This window comes from Megalops cyprinoides, chromosome 12, assembly GCF_013368585.1.
Source record: "Megalops cyprinoides isolate fMegCyp1 chromosome 12, fMegCyp1.pri, whole genome shotgun sequence".
In the NCBI taxonomy this organism is placed as follows: Eukaryota; Metazoa; Chordata; class Actinopteri; order Elopiformes; family Megalopidae; genus Megalops; species Megalops cyprinoides.
In genome coordinates, this window is record NC_050594.1 from 4,568,600 (window position 1) to 4,591,195 (window position 22,596).

The window sequence follows — 22,596 nt, forward strand, 5'->3', positions numbered from 1 at the left end:
TTTCTAACATTTCATCGAATGAAAGCATGATTTCAGCTCTAGCATTCCTGGCTGAACTGGACGTCACGACAAGCCCACAGGGGATCAATAAACAGACCAATATCACGTACTTATTAAGGACAAATAAAAAACTGAGCCTCAAAATATGTGTACATTGTGCTCTGGCTTCTTTCCATGAACTCCCAGGCCGTGTAAATTTCCGCCTCTCCTCTGACCCACCCTGACCTACAAAAAGCCTCGCAGGACAGCAGACTTTCAGCCCACAGGAGCAAAGAACAGCACCATCGACTCTAAGGCAACGAGTCACTTCCTCTTCAGAAAGCGCAAGAAGACTGCGCACAGGGCTGACCACATTATTACCCCCCGGAGTCACAATCTTCCCCACTGGCCGGCTCAGACCCTTCAGCCTCCCCTGGAGTCACGCTCCTTCCCCATTGGCTGGCTCAGACCCTTCAGCCTCCCCTGGAGTCACGCTCCTTCCCCATTGGCCGGCTCAGACCCTTCAGCCTCCCCTGGAGTCACGCTCCTTCCCCATTGGCCGGCTCAGACCCTTCAGCCTCCCCTGGAGTCACGCTCCTTCCCCATTGGCCGGCTCAGACCCTTCGCCCCGCATTCGGGAAAATGACATCGAAGGCTGTTCCCACGATATGGACGAACCGTTTTGCCCTGGCGGGATGAGAACTGTGGGGATGAATACGCTTTGCTGAGTTATCGATGAGTCTCGCTGTATCTTAGCGACGGAGAGCGAGGGCTCGTGTGGTCAGATGAAAGCGCAGTGTACCGACACGACCGTGACTGCTCATTTGCGCTAAGGCCTCAAGAATGAGGTGTTTGTGGGAAAGGGGGACCGCCAACTGTGGGGCCATTTTTCTGGGGTGGGGGTGGGGGGGCTGGGCTGTAATTATATTTAATGTAATAACCCAACAGCTCCTTGTGGCCTCTTCTGTCTACAGTACAGTACAGCACTGCATTGACCCGGTTTTCCTCTACATGCCCTTAACAGGCCTTGCGTTCTCTGCATAAGGATACAGACATCTACGTTCGACTTGAATCAGTTCTGGAATTTATTACAGTATTTTACAAAAAAAAACTAAACAAAAAAAAGGACTCCTGCTTCCCCAAATTAATGTCCCCTGACACCACGCGGATCTGATTTGACTAGTCTAGCAGCTGTAATGCAAATGAGGGCCAGAATTTTGCACTGGCACAAAATAAGACGGCCTTTTCCTGAATTGCTTTCTGATCTTGTAATCAGCAGGATAGGGGTGGGTTCATTTATGCTGAATTCCAGCCGAAGCCTGATCTGGTGATGCAGCGGAAGAGTGTCAGTTGTTGCCATCGCGTGAGTTCAGTCTGAGAGGCCCTGGTTGAGCATATAAAGGAGAGGTTGCCATGGGTAAAGTCAGAGAGGGGGGCGGGGCAACATCCACGTTGGGACAGGGGGGAAGGGTGTGGACAGCCTGCTACCACAGGTTGGGTTTTTCTGACCCCAGTTTAACTCAAACTAAAGGGGGGCTGGCCTTATAATTAAACCAAACGGCCGACTTCAAATGTCGCCTGTGTTCTAATTACAGCATCCTTATAGGGAGGGGTTCAAACGTCACCGGACAGACGGGTTTGAGCGCAAACACTTCCGCCTTCCCCTCTGATGGAGGGGGAAACCTTTTTGTCAATTGACAGGCGGGTGCAGAAACCTTTATTTGCTCGCCATGTTTGGACTGTCGCAGGGAAAGTATAACCTTCAGCCTCTCAGGGATACCTTTTAAACCGACACGTTCAATTTAAGTGGAAAACAAATTGGACGGTTGTGTAAACGTATCAGTATAAAGCTATTTGCTCTGTAAAGTATCTGAACTGAGGCAAATGCAATAAAGGGGGAAAGGGGTACAACAACTTCATTTTAAGGACCAGTGTGGCCTTGCTGCTTTTCAGATTATTTCTAATTGTAATCCTATGACGTTTGCCCTGGTTATTTCCCTGAAATATAGGCTTTTCTAGGAGTTAATTATTCAATGTCACAACCAGCAGAAATATGAGAGTAAAACTGAAGCTTAAGTGTACTACTGAACAGAAAACCTGCTCAATGGGCACTGCTGAAGAAATCATAAATGCTATAAAATAAATTCTGCTCATTCTCTTGCTGCGCACTTTTTACACTGCCCGTTTTGTGAGATTTGAAATCAGATCTTTAATTTCTTTGCTTTCAGAAAGCATTGTTTTTGACAGTGGAAAGAGAAAGAACCCGATATAAGATGATAGTGCTATCGGACATTTGCCCAAAATGGTCAAAACGTTCCAAATACAGCAGAATAATGGCAGTGGAATGCTTGTGTTGCAAAGTCATCTGTTTTTGCTCAACTGTGATGCAATTTGAAAATGAAGACCACTTCTCCAGCCTCTATGGTGGGCTTTCAAAACGTCAGGAGACTTGAAGTCAGATGTACTGTTGTTAATGAGCGCAGCAAAAGTGGGTCTTAAACAGCCGTTTTAGCGACTGGATGAACATGTACAGCACAATCCTTTGCTGGGAAGAAAGTTCATATGAACTATGGGATTGTTTAGTGAAAATATTTATTTGTACAAAACAAATTTTATATGGGTCTTTTTCATTTAACTGCTGTGTCAGCACAAATCCGAACCTTATCTGTTTCTTGTCTGCACATAGCTGTGTTGGTTACATTTTGATGACAGGGCCTTTTTTTTCCCCAGTTTAGAAGGATTAGGACAGGAATCCCTATGCAGATGGTCTGACCAACAATTTCCACAGCTTCTGTTGTGGAGAACATCTGCTGTAAACCTCATATTTACAGCACGGACAATCAATGTCTTCTGCGGCGAGCAAGGTTCACATGGAAATGAGAAATGAGAGGGCTGTGTGCGCTGACGTGACTCAGCTGTCTCTGCGGCCGTGGGCCTGGAAGGTACAGACGGAGCTGAGTCAGCGAATGCCTTCAGCCGAGAGCAGAAGGTAAGAGAGCAGACGTTTCAGACATACTTACCCCCACTCTAACGTCAACACAGACGGCCCCTCGCACCACAGGCTGAAATGCGGCGGGCTTTATAATGAGGTTGTGACTAACAAAGGCAGGAACCGCCACATGTGAGCCAGAGAAGCCGATTACGGCCGTTTCCCTTCCTCTGACAGAGCGGGGAGGCGTCCATTTTAAACAAAGGAAACCAACGGACGGGTAAGCGTTCTCGTCAGCTCGTACCGCCAATTTACTTCTTATTTTACAGCAAAAGAAAGGCAACAAATCGATCAACGTCTCACTGGTAACAATGAAGAATGCCAAAATCTTCTACCCCCCGCTGGCACTTCTTCTGTAGGTTTCCCTGAAAGTCTTTGTTTCGTTTTTTTTTTTTTTTTTCCCTCCTCCACTGGACTGACACGGCAAAGTTAAAATGATCTGGCTGCTTAAGTGACTCTGAGCACGCCAGCATCGTTTCCTTTCAGTCTGGCATTAATGAACAGTGATGGCTGCCAGTGTAATCCAATAATATCCACAGTGTCAATTTAACTTTGTAAAGAGCCAGCAAACCGCGAGAGAGAGTCACTGGAGTCAGTCCTCCCTTGAATTGCAAATGGAAAGTTACAAGTGTTCGCTGTTCACTGCCCTGAACAAAGCTATATTAATAGCAATCAGCTATGACAGCCAAGCCTTATTGGAACACAGCTAATCGAAGAACTCCCTGCCCTGCGAGTTGAAGTTCTCCCATGGCGCTACGCTATTGTTAGGATCAATAACCAGCAGATCATGTTACGGTCACTCTGCGATAACGAGGACAGCTAATTACGGAAAAATGGGGAAAATGGCAGCCAAGCTCATGGCCTTGAAGCAATTATAGGCCCTTGCAGAGTAACGCGGGAGTAGCTGGATCGTGTTTAAAAAACCGAAATCAACACGATTGTGATTTCCTGCTTGTTTTTCAAAGCCACACGATATCTAAGCAGGGATGGGAGGGAAGTCACTGCTTTTGGTACAGGAGAATGAGACAATTATGTCTAAATAAAAATAATGTGATACGAAGATGCAAAATCTTCCTCCAAAGTGAAAAAAAGTTGTCTTTTGATTAAATCTTTAAGTATTGAAACGCTGAAGATGAACCGCTAACAGACACGAGAGGTACCACGTCTCATATGAAATTTATGAAATGGAATACAGTTAAGGAACCTCGTTAAAGACTAACTGAACTTGAGGAAACACTCTTCCAGCTCAGCAGTTTACCGGTCATGACAGGAGTCAAGTGTCTGTTCCATTCTTCAGTGACAGAGAGAGAAAAAAAAACAAAAAAAAAAAAAACAAAATTTTGTAAACTCACAGATATTTCAGGTTTTCCAGATCCTCAAAGGCACCTCTCGGGATTCTTCTTATCTGATTATTGTTCAGCAGCCTTGAAATAAAAATAACATTAATTAGTATGGTCACAACTTTGGAAGAACATTGCAAACACAAAACAGTTTACAATTACCATGGCAAAATCATGTCCATTGCAGCCCAATATCAACAGTAAAAAAAAAAAAAGAAAAGAAATACTGGCTACATTTCTCAAATTTGTCAAGTATTCATCATGGCGCATGATAAAATGCAGAAAAAAGCACACGTAAATGCAGTTTGCGGGCGTCCTGCAGGCCGAGCCGCAGTCCACCGGCTGTTGGTTTAATTCCTGCCACAATGACGCAATTTGCTCTGTACCTTTAATGGCTAAGAAAACAAGCGGATAATCTGGAAAGCATCAAAAACGGCACTTTCATGTTATTTTTACACCACCAAAAGTTTCCAAGAACGATGCTGTGTGCAGGGCGTGCAAGATCGTAAAATAAGACGAGGGCCAAGGACCATATTCATCAGAAATCCACGTGAGCTAATTACCAACGCTCATCGAAAATGGGGCCTTACCAGTAACCCCGTTTGAGCCCCTGTGGGCAGTACTACCTGAGTTGACCTGAAGCAAACACAGACCAAACCATAATATAGGCTAACATTTAAAATGGGAATTATGAGCTACAGCAGTACCCAACATTTCTAAAGATGACTGGCCAACTGTTGGCTAATACTGTAAAACGTATGAATGACTCATCAATGTGATATGTGAAGGACTTAATTGCTCTCTGAGTAAATTAAACTCAGGGAAAGTGTTTGGCTGAGCATGCATCCATGGCCTCGTGAGGGCCACCTCTTTCCCATGTGATCAGTCCATCCAACCATGCCTTGGTACGGCCTTTAAAAAAAAAAAAAAGACAACTCCGGGTCTGAGAGACTCAGTATTCTTGTAACTGCATTTCAATATTGACACAATGTTGATCTGATCTGAAACTTCAGTCGTTTCAGTCAAGCGCCCAATCCAGGCGAAATGGCCAGTCCGCTCCCCGCTAAGCGTTAGGGGGACAGAGACCGTTATCCACAAGCAACAAAACACACCACTGTCTGTGGGGAGCTGGCAGCAGCGAGGTAGATGGCCAGTCGGCGGGCACACAGAAGCCGAAGCTGAAATATTTCCCTGCACAGCCAATCATATTAGAGTGAGAGGTGTAAAATTTATTAAAAAAAAAAAAAAAAACATGGTGGACAGCCTGTTAGTAAAAATGAGAGAGGGATGCACCTGGTTTTGCAAAGGAAAAAAAAAATCCACTCTTTGGTCCATCAGTTATTGAGTATTTTATCTTTGATTTATCAAGAGATTTATCAGCTCAACCATGAACTAGCTATTAAATAACCGTTTACTTCAAAGTTTGTTATCGCAACTGCCTGCTACTGTACAGACGCCAGTGGAAGAGCACCTGCTACCAGTGTTTAAACTGCATCCCTACACACTGGTGTAGGTACTCAGTTCTACCTGTTCTGTGTGGAAGCCCATATACATTCAGGGGAGAAGTGTGACAGATGGTACTGTGAGGTAAAAAGAAAATAAATTCCTCTCAGATCGGGAAGTAACCTGCTACATGCGCAAAACCACAGCTGAACCAGGCTCAAGAATTTTTTTAGCTCTGCCAACAGGAGTCTGCGTAGTTTTCCAGAAATACACAAGAGGTCCACTGAAACCCAATGATGCGTTCCAGGAGGGAGCCCTTCAACATGCTGCGAGCGACACTTTGCTCTGAATTCATGAACTGGATCTATCGAGGATGAAACGACGGTACTTACAAGGTGTTGAGATTTTTTAGCCGTCTAAAGGAGCCGGGGAGGATGTCCTTTATTTTGTTGAACCTCAGGTCTCTGTGGAGGTAAAAGAAGAAAAATATCAGTGAGTCGAAGAATCTGGCAAAGGAATCATTAACACGTGAACTCCTTAAAATGCAACCGCAGCGATTTGGGAGACTGACGGGGGGTGGGGGGGGAATTCCCACTGATTCAGCAGAGCCACAAACGCTTCACTTCACAAACAAGAGGTCTGTAAACTGTGCATTCCCCAGCCCTCCGCGGGCCGCAGCTGCGGCGTCTGTAATCAGGGCTCTGAGGAACGGACACTGCTGTACTGTTGAGGACCGGAGTGCCTTCGGGCTGCGACCGCCACAACAAAGCGCTCGGGCGTGACGCTCAGAAACACCGGGGTGTGAGTCACGGCGGCTGCATCCCAACCAAAATGCAACAGTAACCCCAAAGCAGCAGCCAAAACAGTGATAGCGCTATCTCTGTGTGCCAATGAGCAACACGCATCCCACACTGGCGGTCAACCACAGGCTCCACCGTGGGGCACTCATCAGCTGACCTGCCCTTTGAAACACACACACACACACACACACACACACGCACACACACACGCACACACACACGGACACACACACGGACACACACACGGATACACACACGGACACACACACGGACACACGCACACAGAAACAATGGTCCACAGCGTTAACTGAGCAGCCCCCTGCTCGGACAGGAGTAACCTTCGCGTGAGGTTCATGACAGAGCAGTTCTACACAGGGAGAGATATCTGTGTGCAAGACAGAAGGTAGCTGATTACCAGCAATGGTTATTGTGAGCTTGTGAAATTTGGAGAGCTAATGCAAGCTGCCCAAGCTGCCCTTGGCTACTCCTCTCTGTCCTCCCAGTTGATCGAAAATAGCTTGAACTTTGCCCAGTAACACATTTCTTAACCGATTGTTACTGTTACAATATTTAGGCCCGGCATGTTCTTGTTGCCTAACACAGCAGGCACTAAATCTAACAGGCCTAAATCATAAAGCTATGCGCCCTCGTTTCTGAGAAGACGGCCGCTCTTTTCCAGGGAACCTGTTCTTCCTGCTCAGTCTGTGTTTGTGGGTCGCCTGCTCGGCGCGCATATGCTCCTTATTAGACGGTGGAATATTTCATATCGTCGTTTCCTCTGTCGCGGAGGCGGCGACGACAGCCGCGTGCGACCCGGCTCGGGTTCCGCCAAAACCAGGCCAGCCAAACGCGCTCCGTTTTCCGGCGCCTCACGGAGTTAAACGTGCTGAATCTCTATGTGCAGGTTAAAACGGCCGTCGCACCCCTGCTGCAAGCACACACTGTGGACGAGGAGGACAGTTCTACGGTGACTGGATGCTAAGGGACAGAAGCAATCTCAACTATAGCTGCAAAGCAGGAATAACCTTCCAGTTCAAACACAACTGAAACTAAAAAAGGTCCCGTTTGAAAAACATGGTCACAAACGTTAGGAATTTATGACACTTGGGTCAGTAATATTCAACGCGCATATACATTTCCTGGGGCTTAGTAAAAAAAATATCCCTGTCTGGTGGATGTTTTCAAATTCTCGGGGTGCTTTTTGCTACAGGATTACTGGATGTCACTGTGTCAGTAATGAAGAGATTTTCTTAGGTGAGTATACCATGCAGACTGATGTGTCACTAATGTACTAAGTGTTCCCTGGCCTTAATTGTTAAATGGGTTTCTAGACAATGCAGATGTGCATTTTGGTGGCTACAGAGGTATGCAGTTTGATGTGGGTATGGGGATGTTAACCTTTGGCTTGAAGTCCTATGAAGGGATCACACCTGGCCATTAGGATGAGGTTTCTGCCCCCCCCCCCAATTTGAACACCATAAATGGGGAAAAGAGGAGGAAATGGGGTGCAGGAGGGGTGTCATGAGCAGCTGACTCGTAAAGGAAGGGCTGAGTGGGATTCCTATAATAGCAGATAAAAGGTTTAGGTTTAGTAAGTTATGTAGAATCCCAAGTGTTGGTTTGGAAATTTCTTGTGGTGATTTCCTGGTGATGTCATAATTCTATTATCGTGGCGTTCAGCTGCTTGTGTTTGTTTCCTTTGATCGAGGATAAGCCAACAAGATCAGCGTTACTGAAATGCACTGTTGTCATTGGCTGCTGCAACAAAATACCAAAATTAGTCCAGCTTCATTTTGCTTGTGCCAAGGGTTCATTCCTTGTTTACCAGATTCCCCACAATTCAAATTTCACAGCCAGAGCCTGTACAATAAACTCTGTCCACTCAACATCGATAGGTCTGTTCAAAAGAGCCATTCCAATGAGGACAGGAATTGAGAAAGGGGGCATATTCCTTTGCCATAGGTGCAGAACCAAATAAATCCAGACAGGCCACAAACAAACAATCTTTATTGTACGTTTACTGTAATTTACTGCCAACGTAGGGCAGCAGTGTTGTATAGTGGCAAGGAGCCGGGCTTGTAACAGAAAGGCTTCTGGTGCAATTCCCCTTTGGGGCACTGCTGCTGTGCCCCTCGGCAAGGTACCCAGAATTGCCTCAGTAAATATCCATGTCAAAATTGTAACCTATGTATAAGTTTATAACCTATGTAAGTCACTCTGGATAAGAGCATCTGCTAAATGACCACAATGTAATGTGACGTACAAGATCACTGTATGTATTACTGTTGCCTCATTTGCCAGTGCCAGTGGTTCGTTCCTCGTTTGCCGGATTCTAAACCATTCATATTTCACAGCCAGAGGTCCACTCATAATCAACAGGCCAGTTCAAAAGAGCCTTTCCAACGAGGACAGGGATTGGGGTGAGGAGGCATTTCAGTAGCCATAGCGTACGTGCTCACTGTCTGCTCTGCAGCAACTGCAGGTGGGAAACACAAAGCTGGAGAGAGAGAGGCGGAACGCTTCAAACCAGCGCTCAGCAGCTGCGAGGGAGGGTCAGGTAAAGACATGCCTGGCGTGGGAGGGAAACGGCAACAAAAAGCCAGTAAACCCTCAGAAAACTGTGACCCTGCTGCTGAGGGCCTCCTCAGAACCCGAGCGCAGTGGAGGGGTCGCTTCACCAAACTGACTGACCGGCTCTGTGGGAAGCATCTATTCCAGGGCTACGGGATACTAAAACAGAGGCCGAGATGACGCCAGATCAGGTTTCCCCATGATGCATCTTGTTACACCGATGTTCCGACGGCTTCCCCTGAGCTGCGCGCAGAGGAAGGCAGTAGAGCGGACTCCCGCCGCGTCCGATTCCTCGATTGCCGAGAGGTTCTGCAGCTGCGCTGTCCGGTTGTTGAGACTAGCGCAGAACACGACGTCAGCATTAAAGATGTTCTCACTGCGGACACTGGCAACGCCCTGCAAACGCAAGAGGCGTTCTCTGACGCCCCGCGTGGCCCGGACTGTACAGTCTGGCGCGAATCGCGAATCTCACGGGTGGCGCATTACGCAGATCAGTTAGAGCGCAGAACTAGAACTCTGAAGAGCATAAGGCCAGCATGAGTTTAATTAAACAGATTTCTTCTCAGTGGCCTCACAATAGTATGCCTTTGCTTCTCTTCGTTGTGATGTTCAATGATGCATACTGTAGATGCACTTGCATTTCATATCTGGGTGGATCTGTACAGTCTAAAAGGCCTTTGTGCTGATCTATACAGGCTAATAAGCACTGAAATTTCCAGAACTGCAGGGACAGAAACCGTGAATCCATACAATATCTCAGACAAAATGCAGAAGTTCAGCTGTGTCATGGGAGATCACGGGAATGTCACTACACGCTAAAACTGAGGTACAGCTATCATATAGCACAGTTACTGAGATGTAGCAGTGTCATTTGGGAATGAAATCATTCTAACAAGACAGACAGACAGGCAGTCTGCCCACATCCACACCTCTGTCCCCTCTAACTGCTTTGTGAAATGCCAGTGCAGACCTGTTACCCCGGGCGCGTTATTCTCAGGAGCGTCTGTCTTTCTTTCCGCAGAGATTCCCAGAGCCGGAGATACTACGCCGGAGGGGGGAAAGGTTTTGGGTTTTTTTCCTTCTCGTTTCAGGAGGACACCAAGCCAAGACTTGTTTGCTTACATTTCATTCAGAGAGCCGCTACTGAAACCGGATCCCTGGTCTGAGGTTTTCCCTCCATTTCCGCCTGAGAGACAGCTGGGAGAGACGACGGGGGCGGAGCAGAACACCAGGGAGCACGCCGCGAGGGGACGACACAAAGCTCCACCCGGGGCGTTGTGCTTCAGCGGCATGCTGGGACACAGGCCGCCCACCTCAGGGCCACTCTCCGCGGAGGAGTACCGGGGGACCTGAAGGGAAAGGGGGCCTTTTCCTACACTCCTCAGAGACTGGGTATCCCTGCCTGGGGGAACACACAGGACTACCTTAGATCATGGTGTGGGTTTAATTCACAGAGGGACCCGGTTGCTTCTGTGGTCTTGTGGTTGAGGAACTGGGCACGGGACCAGGAGATTGTGGGTTTGATTCCCACATGGGGAACACCACTGCGATACCCTTCAGAAAAGGTTGTTACCTCGAGTGGCTTCTGTAAATACCAGCTGTATAAATGAATCATACTGCAGATGCAAGATACGTAAATCACAGCGTAAGGTCATAATCAAAATTAAATACCAGCTGAAGAAAGACATGCCCTTCTATGAACAGGTTCTCTGACTCAAGGGGGGGGGGGGGTCCACAGGTGTACCCTCTATACCCTCTAATATTTTTAAATATTACTGCCCTGAGTAATTAAAGCTGAGAAACACTGCTGATAGCACCACCTTTGGAGGGAGGTGGAGTTCATGTTTACATTTCATTCTGCCTTCAGTTTCACAGCCTGGAGGTAGAGATAGAGGCCACAAGGAATTTTGGGAGTTTGTGTGTTTTTCCTGATGGGTCAGGTCTCACCTCCAGGCCTTAGGGGTGACAAACCAGTGCAGAATGAGGGATGCGGCTTTGGTCTGCTGCCAGCCTTGTTTTTTGGTCTGTTCAAGAGTGTTACAGGACAAGCTACTGAGGAATTACCCATGATCCCTTTCTCTCAGGCTGCTATGGAGTGAATGTTCAACATCATTGTAAAAAGAGGAAAAATAACTGAAATATTGTCCCGAGGTCATTTTCTGCTTCAGCTGGCCTGCTGATTTACAGATGCCCGAAGGGTTGCAAAAACACTGCCACTTTCGAGCATGGAATGTCCTGAAAACGTGTGTGTTTACAGACAGAGGGGAAAGAACCGGGAGAAGAATTACATCACGTCTCGAATGGCCGCAGGGAGCTGGTTTTGGTTGTGTTTCAGAGACGCACATCAGGTAATATCTAAAAGTAAAAGGCCTGTCACCACGCTACGCCCACCGCTGATCCCAGTTAATGAATGCTGCCATTGTTCTCCAGCCTCTTATGCAGTCACGAACACTCCGTTTATTTGGGCGTGTGTCCGTTTGTGTGTGTGTGTGTGCGTGCGTGTGCGTGCGTAAGGTCGATGTAATGAGCCGACACCACACTGCATAGGACCCCAGAACGCCTCAGTTACCTCCACATCTCTCCCTCCGCCAAACAGGCACCCAGGGAAACCCCCTGAAGTGACAGGTCCTTAAAGAACAGCATGACATCGCCATCGTCACCATCACGGTCGGCAGCAAAACCAGCTGCCAGGCGTGGGCTTATGGTCTAACAACGGTGCTGTGACTGATGAATCACTCAAATAAACAAACGGGAACCAACACAGCGTCACTCCTATGAACAGCGAGCTAATCTGCCCACGCGTTTATAATTCCTGAGCTGCAAATCTCTCCGTCAACATGGGGCTGTTTGCTCGCTGTGGGAAAATGGCCTCCGCCAATCTTAAGATTTCAGCATCCATTGATTTAGGCCATTTATTCCTGTCCATGCATTTATTGTGTTCATTCAAAAGGCTTATTCAAGCGTTTCAGCCAAAACTATTTTTTCTTTTTTTAATTTTTTTCCCCTTTAGCCTCCAACACGCTGGCCCTATTATAGGCGCGATCTACGATGCAGACAGCGGGAAGGAAAATAAAAACAATACGTGATCTTCCGCTCACAGCGCAAACCCAATACAACTGTCCCGGTGCCACAACGTGCTGCTCACTTCTCTGGAAAGCAAAGCTGAAGCTTATCTAAGATCTAACCCTCAGCTTCAGGTAATCTGCTCTGCAGCCCAGAGAGTGATGATGCACTGTAGATAGGAATATAGAGGTTAAACAATGGGCAATTCCCAATAAAGTGACAGTGAAGAAGCATGCCTTTCTTACTCTGTAATATTACAGCAGCAGACAATCTACACTGAACACATCTACACTGTGAAGTATAGATCATGGCAAGTATGGAACAACTCATCAGGATCTGCCATAGTGTCAAGAGGTCCTGAGCTAGTTCAGCTGGACAGAGTGACAGTTTCACTCCAGTTGGGCGACAACTTCAATATATCCTTTAATTGATTAATAGCTCTTAAATATTTCTTGAATGTATTTTATTGCTGTATTTATTGTTACGGCTGTTTGAATCATTCCGTAATGGAAGAGAACTAGCACACGGAGTACAAATTTATCATTACTTTATATGGACGGGGTGAATGGCCTCCTCTGGTCATGCCAACATTCTAATGGTCTTTCCTCACAGGTCTGGCAGGCTTACAGCGCTGGGAAACAGGTCTGCCATAATTTCGCACGGAGACTTCTGGCGTTGTTTATTAATATACACATTCAACGAGTGTGGCTGCAGGGTTTGAGTACGTAGGTGTGCACCAGGCAAGCCGCCAAGAAACTGACACGGAACCACACCGCCAAAGAGGAGGAAAATAAGTAGAACAAACATTAGCCCACAGTACAGGAGGGGGAATACTTCAGATTATTTTGTGCGTTTTATTCTGTATAGCGTAATCAATATTGTTTTCGTGGTTGACAGAAAATGCTTTTGCTGCAAGTACTTAAAAGACCTACCTCAGTACGTGAGATTATTTCAGCCAGCAGGGAAAGTTATCAGGCCACTGGATGTGGCTGGTTTACAGTCCATTACAGTAACTCCTCCCAGCAAAAACACTTCCAACAAGAACTAACTAGCTAAGCTAAGGAGAACAAAGGCAACAGCCGCCCTGTATGAAGTACAGTGCGAAGGCAGGAGAGATTACAGTGAGTCTCGCGTGGTCGCAACCATTATTTAGTAGAATTCAGTGCAAATGTATTTTTTACACACTGGTCTTTCAAAGTAAATCACATTTGAAACAACCACTGAAATGACATTGAGGGAAAAGCTTTTATTCTTTGAGAAATTCCATTATGTTCAGTGTCATGGACTGTGGGGTATACAGAGTGCATTTTCAATGGGAGGTAAGTTTCAACAGGACAGAACAACAGAGGGAAAAAAAAAATACACATAAATGAATTTCTTAATAATTGTCCTTGCCACCTGAATTACGTGTACCATGTAAATGCCAGGAATTTGATTTTAATAGTTCACCGTAGACCACTGACCTCATACTGACAACCAGTCAACACTGTCCACTGCACAGAAAGAACCAGCCACAAGGGCAGATCAAACCAACCCCATATCCACCATGTGTACGCTCAGGCGAGCAAGCAAGGTTAAAGCGCAGTGATCCAATAACGTCCCGACTCACTGTTTCACAGAACCCTGCTTTAAGAACACCAGACACGGGTTTGTCCCTTGTTGGGGTGAGCACCAGCTTTAACAAAAACCAGTCCTCACACTTTAACCGTAAGTTTTTTTTTGACCGCACCACCTGGTTTTAAGCTAACCCTGTTAGTAACCTGGCTTTCTGCACTCTCAAACTCTGGCTTGGCTGTGTATCCCCGGGAGTGAATCCAAGCCGAGGAGTAGCGAGTAATATCTACACATGCAGTAGGACTGTGTGGAACCAACAACGCATGGCCTCCTCCACACCCTGGTGATATTTTCTCCACATGTCTCTGCAACCAAGCTAGCAAATGGCATGCCTTTCGATGCTTCGAACCGGTTTTCTGAACCAAGAGCATCTCTGGATATACCACAGTGCTACACACAATGCTCCGCAACATTTTCACCTGGGCCCACAAACCAGATCAAAGCAGACTGAGCTATTCTTTTCTTGCCCAGTATAACAGATAAAATATATTATTAGTTGCCCTATACCCTGTAGCTGTATAAATTAGATAGTACTGTGTCCTCAAACAGACCTTGCTCTCAGCTGAGAACTACGGTCTCATTGTGGAACTGTACACATCCTGGCCCCATACTGTCGCTATACTTGCTATATATTTACTGTACTGCACTTTCGTATGTTGCTTTGGATAAAAGCGTCTGCTAAATAAATAAATGTAAATGCAAATGTAAAATGTACATTTGTAGGACCTGCCTCCTGGCCATCACCCTGGCCTGAGGTAACGTGGGACCATGGAGGGGGCAGAGAGCTCTGGGCATCCGCTTTGGTACGGTTACAGACGTCTCAAAGGCGTTACAAACTCAACATTTTCACAGATCTCCCATAATGCTTTGCTGTCCCTGCTGTGGGCAAGCACGATTCATTACTGAAAAGGGCACAACAAAAAAGCTGGGGGCAACAAACCTACTCTGCCACCCCTCATCAACGCTCTGTTCACAGGGGCCCTGGCTCAGCCTCCGTCAAGTGCCACGAAAAGCCTCTTCAGGAATTTGCGCTCTTGTTATCCGGCCTGCCAGCTCTTCAAGTTTCGGCATGAAGCCCCGCTGCACGGCTGCAGGGCACTGCAAGGGGCCGCCAACCTGGATTCTGTGTCCCGGGGCAAACCGAGGGGCGCGAAGAGAGAGAGAGAGAGGGAGACCGTTCGCTCCACTGTTTAGGCTTGCTGAAGCTACCGTTCGTCAACATCAACTCAGTGCTTAAGGCTGCTGTAATCACTGACTGTCTTTGCTATCAATTTCAGATGCCCCCCCCCCCCGTGAAGCGGCTAACATGTCACTGAACAAATGGTGACTGTTCTGATAACATCTAAGCGTCTCAGGTTTTGAACTGGTGGTGTCCCCGGGCTAAGCTAAACTTGCTATTAAAGCTGGTGCGTGCATGCCAGGAGGATGTGCACAAACTGTGGGATAGCATTTAAAATTACCCATATCAGCAAAAACAGCATCAGCGAAAGACATGTGCTGAGCATCTGCCATTAGCTCAACTTGTTTCCCTAGTCTGACAACATGAGAATAAAACGTTCTGAAAGTTATCCGCACATAAGAATGCCAAACAGTTATGAGGTGAAAAATAAATTTGAAAAAAAAAAGAGAGCAAATCCAAGAAATCAAAACACAGAGTACACATTCTCCTCTGATGCCCTCCCAGGCGAACCCGTGTCATATAAAAACATTTTTGATAGAAAACAACTAGGCAAAGCCAGCAAAAGGAGACAAAGCACAACAAACAGCGGCCTGTCTACACACACACAAACACACGCACACACAAACACACAAACACACAAACACACACACACACAAACACACACACACACAAACACACACACACACAAATCTCCTGTAGCTAATGGGTATCCGCTTAACCAGTGCTGGTTTGGAATGCTACACAATACAGATATTTACAGAAATGTACTGTTGTTCTAGAGAGATTTAAAGGCAGATGTGAAACAATACAAATCAAAAAAGCACATTCCTCCTTTAAAATAGCCCAGGAAAAAAAGACCTTTGACCATTTCCAGAATCTATTCTGTCCTAGACAAAAACACATCAACTGTCAACAAAAACTGTTTTTCCTCTTACAAACAATCAAATGTTAATTGCTTGCCATAACAGCAAAATCAATCAATGCATTTTTTTTTTCTGACAATAGAACACGATTAAATGATCTACGGTTCGATTGGGAGCAGTGTGCAATTCACATGTTTTTTGTTTGTTTTTTTGACAAACCTCCAATCAAGGTCAACACTGCCATACAGGAAATGTTGTCGGACAATGTCCAGAGTGATAAGAAAGAACGCCATAGCAACGCAGCTGTGGCTACAGTACGTTATTATTGGGTGAGGTATGAAGTTCAGCATTTCATATTCGGTTACACTGCCGATGCTTCATTAACAGATCCTAGGACTGACCTCAGAGTAGATTTGGAAAAACAGGATCACTGACTCAAAGGCAGGTAGTAGTAGCTGGCAATAAAACCTGATACTGCTGAGCCAACTTGGGAGTGGGGCTGGAGGATAAGATGATTTGGTTCTACCAAGTTCAGCCATGCCAAAATGAAAAGGACATGCATTTTATTCAGATTTTGCAACCGCTGTGTTGTAGTTATCTGCCCTTTTGTGAAGTATTCTCATTCAAAATGCATTGCTCTGGTTACTTGGACATGCTGTACTCGGGTGAATTTCATCCAGTCACACTCATAACATATAGTATAGCTGTACTTCACAACAGTGCAAGTTAGACTGCTTTACTTCAACACTGGAGAATAACTGGCCTGTTTGGCTAAAATAACAGAATGGATAGCATGCTAACCCATCATTCCCATTTCTGTCAAATCCCGAAACAGCCCCCAGCTTTCAGGAATGACTTTTTGGAGAGCGTTTGTCCCCATTTCTCGGCTGTACAGAGCTAGACTGCACCAGACTATTCCAGGCTGTTCCAGGACCAGATATGCCGGACTGCTGTATGGCTGTAAGTGCTCAGATGGACAAACCCTTCCCCTCAAAGGTAATCAAAGACAGTTCTCAGATCTCCTTTCTTTTGCACTCTTTAATACAGCAATGGTTTACATATAGAGATTACTGCACTAACTCTGAGAGCTTCAGGCTGCCAATCCTGTGGCCTCTGACCAGGGTGGGGCTCTTGCTTTCACTGTAGTTGATAATAATGTAGTAGATATTAAAAATGACAGATTCAGAAAGGCCATGCACAAATGACTGTCTGCACCACAATCCTCATACAAAAGCACTACCAGTATACATGGACACTCAAAGGGCAAACACTCTTGGGTGTTCAATGGCAATTTGCCCTAAGAAGGTACTACTTGGACATTTTTTCACCCTTCAAATTAGGCCTAGCTGTTGCTACTAAGTGTCTATTGACTGTTAGCACAAACATGCCATTCCTTGCAAACAAAGCATTTCTTTCTTCAAGGACTCTCGACCCTCAGGGGAGGTGGAATACAGAGCGCATTCAAGCAACGGCTCAATCAAACCCAATTATTTAAGAGCTCAGCTGGAACAGAAACCTGCAAAGATGAGGGTGCTTTGTAGGACTGGCAGGGGGAAACACTCAGGCCTGAACCACGCTGACACGCAACACTGCTGGACTCTAGTTAACCAAAAATATCCCTCATGCTACAGTTTTCGGCAAATATTTTCTACATGGTTGAGAAAGGATTTCCCTTTGCACACCTGCTGTCAGATTGATATAGTCATATATGAAATCACACAAACACGTGTTTCATTTAGGGGTGGGAGGGGGTAAGAGAAGATAAAAGAACTTATTTTAGCCTTGCCCTTTCTTGTATCTTATGTTACGTTGTGCTTGGCTTTGGCAAGAATAAGCCATTTTTAAGGAAAGCCTGAAAACGTCAGGAATAAAGACACTTCCGTGCATCTAAAGACCCTATTATTCTGACAAGTTAAATTACTTAACGTAACATAGCACATCCAAAGACTTAAGAACAGGCCAGCTGCTAGCTCACCAAGTGCAAAGCACTTGCACTTGAAGGATTATTTACACCGACACACGCCTGAGTCCAATATCCAAGGATCTTTATGAATTTTGTGTTACTGTGTCAAGTTCAAGCAGAACATGGATATTTGATGCTACTTTCTGTCTGGAGAGTGAGGAGAGGAGAGCAAGGAGAGCAGTCCCACCCTGCCCCCCCCCCCAAAAATGAATAGGAAAAACAAGGCAATGAGTCATCTATCAGGCTGTGGGAATCTTGCGCTCACCCCCATGAGGGTGCCGATTTTTATCCCCTCACCCAGAGAAAATTGAGATGTTTTCAGGAGGGGGGAGGGGGGGGCCCAAGACCATATGGAACTGAGTGTTAACACAAACCTTCCCGGGCTATCAGAAAGCATACAGCATGAACATAAATGTTTCAACCTTGGGAGCGATTCGATTTTCGGCAGTGGATAGGCACTTCTTTGGGAATAAAAATGGCGTACAACCCCCCAGGGGATAACAGCTGGGCCTCGTGTTGTTGAAAACACAGATTCCCATCAAAACAAGCCATGGTATCAGGCATCCACAATGTGGTTTAGACATGTTCTGCGACACCAACAGACTGTGTTTTGTAAACCACCTTGTGATTGAAGTCTGACATAGATAGTGAATTCCTTAGAATTCAGAGCATCGCCATCTGCAATGGGGACAGATTCACGCATTATGAATTACTTCCATTTGTTCGAGAATAATCGTGGCGCTTGGCTGCTGTGTTTTTGCAGCTGCATTCTGGCAGCTTCACTTTAAGGATGGTCTTTGTGCCCTGGTGCCTTTTTTCCGCCGTCTTACAGAGCAGTGGTCAGTAGTCACCTTGTGACCGTGGCCCCACAGAGGTTCTGCTCCCATTCGGACAGCAAGTGATTCCAGCAACATGACCACAAAGAAAGAGCAAATAGCCAGATGGCTCTGGCACAAAGCCAAAACGGAGGTCGCAGGTGCGGCCTGTTGGGACAAGATCGTTTTCTTCAAACCAAAATTAGATTTAAAACAAATCAGGCCCACATTTCCAGTGTTTAAAAAAAAAAAAGAGGCAGAAATGAGAAAATAGCATTAAATGTGATAAAACATGAAGTATCAACACTGAAAATCAAATAACGACAATCGTAAAACAAAGATCCAATTCCACCTGGTTCCTTTCCCATCATATAAAATCTGCCTTGGCATTGTGGTCTTTGACATCACTTCCTGTTGAAGCCTACAAGACCACAATGGTTTAAAAGGTCAGCCTGCAAATGCCACCTTTTCTTACAGGACCATTAGGCTGTACTGGACTGAAGGGTAGCAGCAGCTGCTAAATGCCTGTGGTGGCTGAATCACAGCCTCCACATGATTCTCTTCACAGCACATCCGAATGTCATATGAAAAATATCAATGTTTTCCCCACTTTTTGTTTACATTTACATTTTTTCACTTGGCAGACGCTTCCGTCCAAAGCAACTTACAAGTGAGGCAGAGTAGAACACAAGCGAAAGCCATACACGGAGTCACAATATTAGAAGTGCTGCATGACAGTTTCAATAATTGGCCAGACAAAGTACAAGCTAGCTGGTAGAGACACAAGTGCATTAAACCATTAAATTTGAGGGTTTTTTTTTTAAGGAAGACAGAGTTTAGGACATAACTTCCATGTATCCATTCACTGTCTAAAATAAACTTACTGACATTTAAAATCAGATTCTTTTGAAGAAACAGGGAGTCAAGAGTGGGCATGTTAGCAACCTTGTGGGTAGGTATTTCATTAACCACTGATGGTTGTCTAACCAACAACACACAGTGATTAACACTACATGTATTTAAAGGAAACATTACTTCCTTTCAGTCATCCCAAGTCAAAATCTGAATCGATCCTGGCAGAAACTTTCAGAGGTTTTTCTAAAATGGGTCCGCAAACAGCAATAAACACATGGAGCTTATTTGAACACTACTCAAATTATGTTACCTGAATTTTGTTTTTACGTGTGCAACAGTTGGAACTCGATGATGGTGCTCTCAGCCTGCAGACCTCCTTACAGTGGTGCACCCTGGAATCTCAGTGCACCAGGGTGAACTGTAGACACTGACTCACCAGCAGAACGGTTTGATATCGCTGCGTGACCCCACCAGGGCTGCGTACCACAAGCCCGTGGGAGCTCGTCTGTGGGCGGGTCTGTGAGCGCTGAATGAATTTTGACCCTCAGAGGGCAGAAATAGGCCAGCTAATCAAACCAAGCTGGGCGATCACGCAGCAGGGAGAAAACTGCACAGCAACAGAGAAGGCGGAGTGGAAGACACCGCTGACTGTAACGGAAGTCGACTGTATTTACATTAAATGGAGAAAGCTGCCCCTCTGTATGGGCTTTCTGAATAAGTGAGAAAGTCCATGAAACAATCGGCATTTTCGCTGTTGTCAAAGGTACTACCTACCAGCAACAGAAAAGATAACCTCATGAACACAGAGTGATTTCACCACCAGGCTAATTAAAAACTCCATTTCCAGCTAAGTTTTTTGTTAATCGATCAACTAAACTGTTGCTATATTCGCCATTATTCAACATACCTGGATTAGGCTTATGTTTTAAGTAAATTTTACGTTAAGCAGTAAAAAATAGTCTTTTAATGTCAACAAGTAACCAAATATTCATCAGTATTTTAAATGGGTTAACCAAACACTGTTAAATCTGTTATTTACACCTCTAAGAGAGCGCAAATCCTCTTTATCACCACTGCACAGGAACCATCAAACCTCCCATGGCTCAGATCAACACTGTAGAAGTCAGAGAGGGAAAATATGACCACAGCCATGAGCAGCTGCAATCACACAGGCGACTGCAATTTACACACACATGCACAGTACCAATAAACTATTTCCTACACATCACTAAAAGCGCAAGGCACCACTCCATGAACAAAACCCCCAGTGTTGAGCTTTAAGGGAGCAGACCCCCCCCCCTTGCCCGAAACACTCAACGGCAAAACAACGTCAGGGCAACGTTGCGGCAACATTTGCGGCAGAGTCTCCCCTCACAGGAAGAGGCCGAGAGTGTTCCTTTCGGTGGCTATCTGGGCCCGAATCTCCCTGTGCAAATTAGCAAAGCTTTAGGGATTTCTGCCTCTGCATTCCACAATGCTGCAGAGAATGAAAGCCTGACAAAGCCTGACTGCAGCAAATTCCACACAATGGCCCTCTCCCCCCCTCCCTCCCTCTCTCCCTCCCTCTCCCTCCCTCTCCACTGCAACAGCACGCTGTGATTAGACCGGCCACTTTGGAAACCACTGTTCCGGTAAGCAAGAGACAGGTAGAGAAAAAAAAAAAAAAGAGAGAAGAAAGAAGGGGGAAAAAAAAGAAGCACGGCCGCCACTCCCGTCCCAGGTAATTAAATACACCTCGTCCGCCCTGCCCCCTGCTTGTAGGCCTGTAACCTCGGCCGCAAATCAATCTCTCATTACACAAATAGCTCCCCGCCTCCCTCCCTGCCCCCTGCCCCCCCCCCCCCCCCCCCCTCCCTTTAAGCGTCTGGCCCCCGGGGGACAGATCCTGCCCCGCTCATCGTCTGGTCATTCAGCGCTGGAACAATGGTGGCACTCCGCCTTGCTCCGCTCTGTGCCCCGGGCCATGGCCGGTCCCCTGGCCGCAGTGTCCTCATGTTCCCATGCTACCTCAGCTGGCCTGGCTGCCATCATACCCCGCAGCAGCAGGGTGGCTGGTAACCCAAAGATCGCCACACACTCCCCAGGTGGAGCGCTGCTGGCGTACTTTTAGGAAAGGTGCTCAACCTTTACTGCCTCAGCGAGTATCCAATTGTATAAATGGAAGCATGGCAGTGTAGCATAGTGGTAAGGAGCAGGGCTCATAATCCAAAGGTTTCTGGTTTGATTCCCTGGGTACTTAAACCAGAATCTCCTCAGTACATATCCAGCCGTATAACTGCATAACTTAAAAACTGTAACCCATATAAATCACTCTGGATAAGAGGGTCTACTAGACAATAAGGCAATATAATATTAATGGATAACATTTAAAAAAATGTAAGCTATGCAGTCCACTAGGCAAATATAACAGTGTCCTGTGCAATACATTACATTAGTCACTTAGCAGACACTCTTATCCAGAGCGACTTACATAGGTTACAAAATTACAATGCCCCAGCAGGGAATCAAACAAGTTTCAGTTATAAGCCCTGCTCCTTGCCACTACACCACACTGATGCCCCCAATACATTGCTACTGGAACTGGCAAGAGATAAGCGTGTTTTTGTGTTTCATAAACAGGAGTTAGGGACCTTGGAGTGGCGGTGCACTCCGAATGTTGTGGCTTTCTCGTCCTTGACTTTACTTCGAAGAAGGACTGAACTGGCATTGTCCACACTGTAGTTCTGCTGGCCTTTTTACTCTCTGGAGCCTCTAGTGGTGGTTACTGCAGCTGCAACTGTCAGAATGCAAGTCAGCCAATCAGAGTTAGTGAGACTATATCTTTCAGTTACAGCCAGGTATTCTTAACCTGGGAAGGCCCATATTTTTTCATCTGTGCTAAGTGGAAATGGTCTTAATTAAAACTATGTCATTTATCACAAGCTGTCCTGGTAACTTCAATGATTTAAGATGGAAAAACAACAGTAAAACAGTTCCAGATTACAGCATTTGCAAAGCAGTGATAAAAAACGTCTGTGACACTCAGAGTAACCCCACACACTCCCATGGGTAATGAAGGCTCATGTTCACAACAAAGTGACGTCAAATTGCACACCCTCAAGACCGGGGGGGAAAAAAAGGC

General features: G+C 46.0%; 1 protein-coding gene across 1 annotated transcript in view; it reads right to left on the reverse strand.

Annotated features, from left to right (window-relative positions):
* LOC118787474 (peroxidasin) overlaps positions 1 to 22,596 on the reverse strand; it is a 61,269-nt gene that overhangs the window by 33,244 nt on the left and 5,429 nt on the right. Inside the window, exons 2-3 of the mRNA XM_036543050.1 lie at positions 6,144 to 6,215; positions 4,321 to 4,392 (exon numbers count right to left, since the gene is read on the reverse strand). Coding sequence (XP_036398943.1) covers positions 4,321 to 4,392; positions 6,144 to 6,215 — 144 coding nt within the window. The remainder of the gene's footprint in view (positions 1 to 4,320; positions 4,393 to 6,143; positions 6,216 to 22,596) is intronic.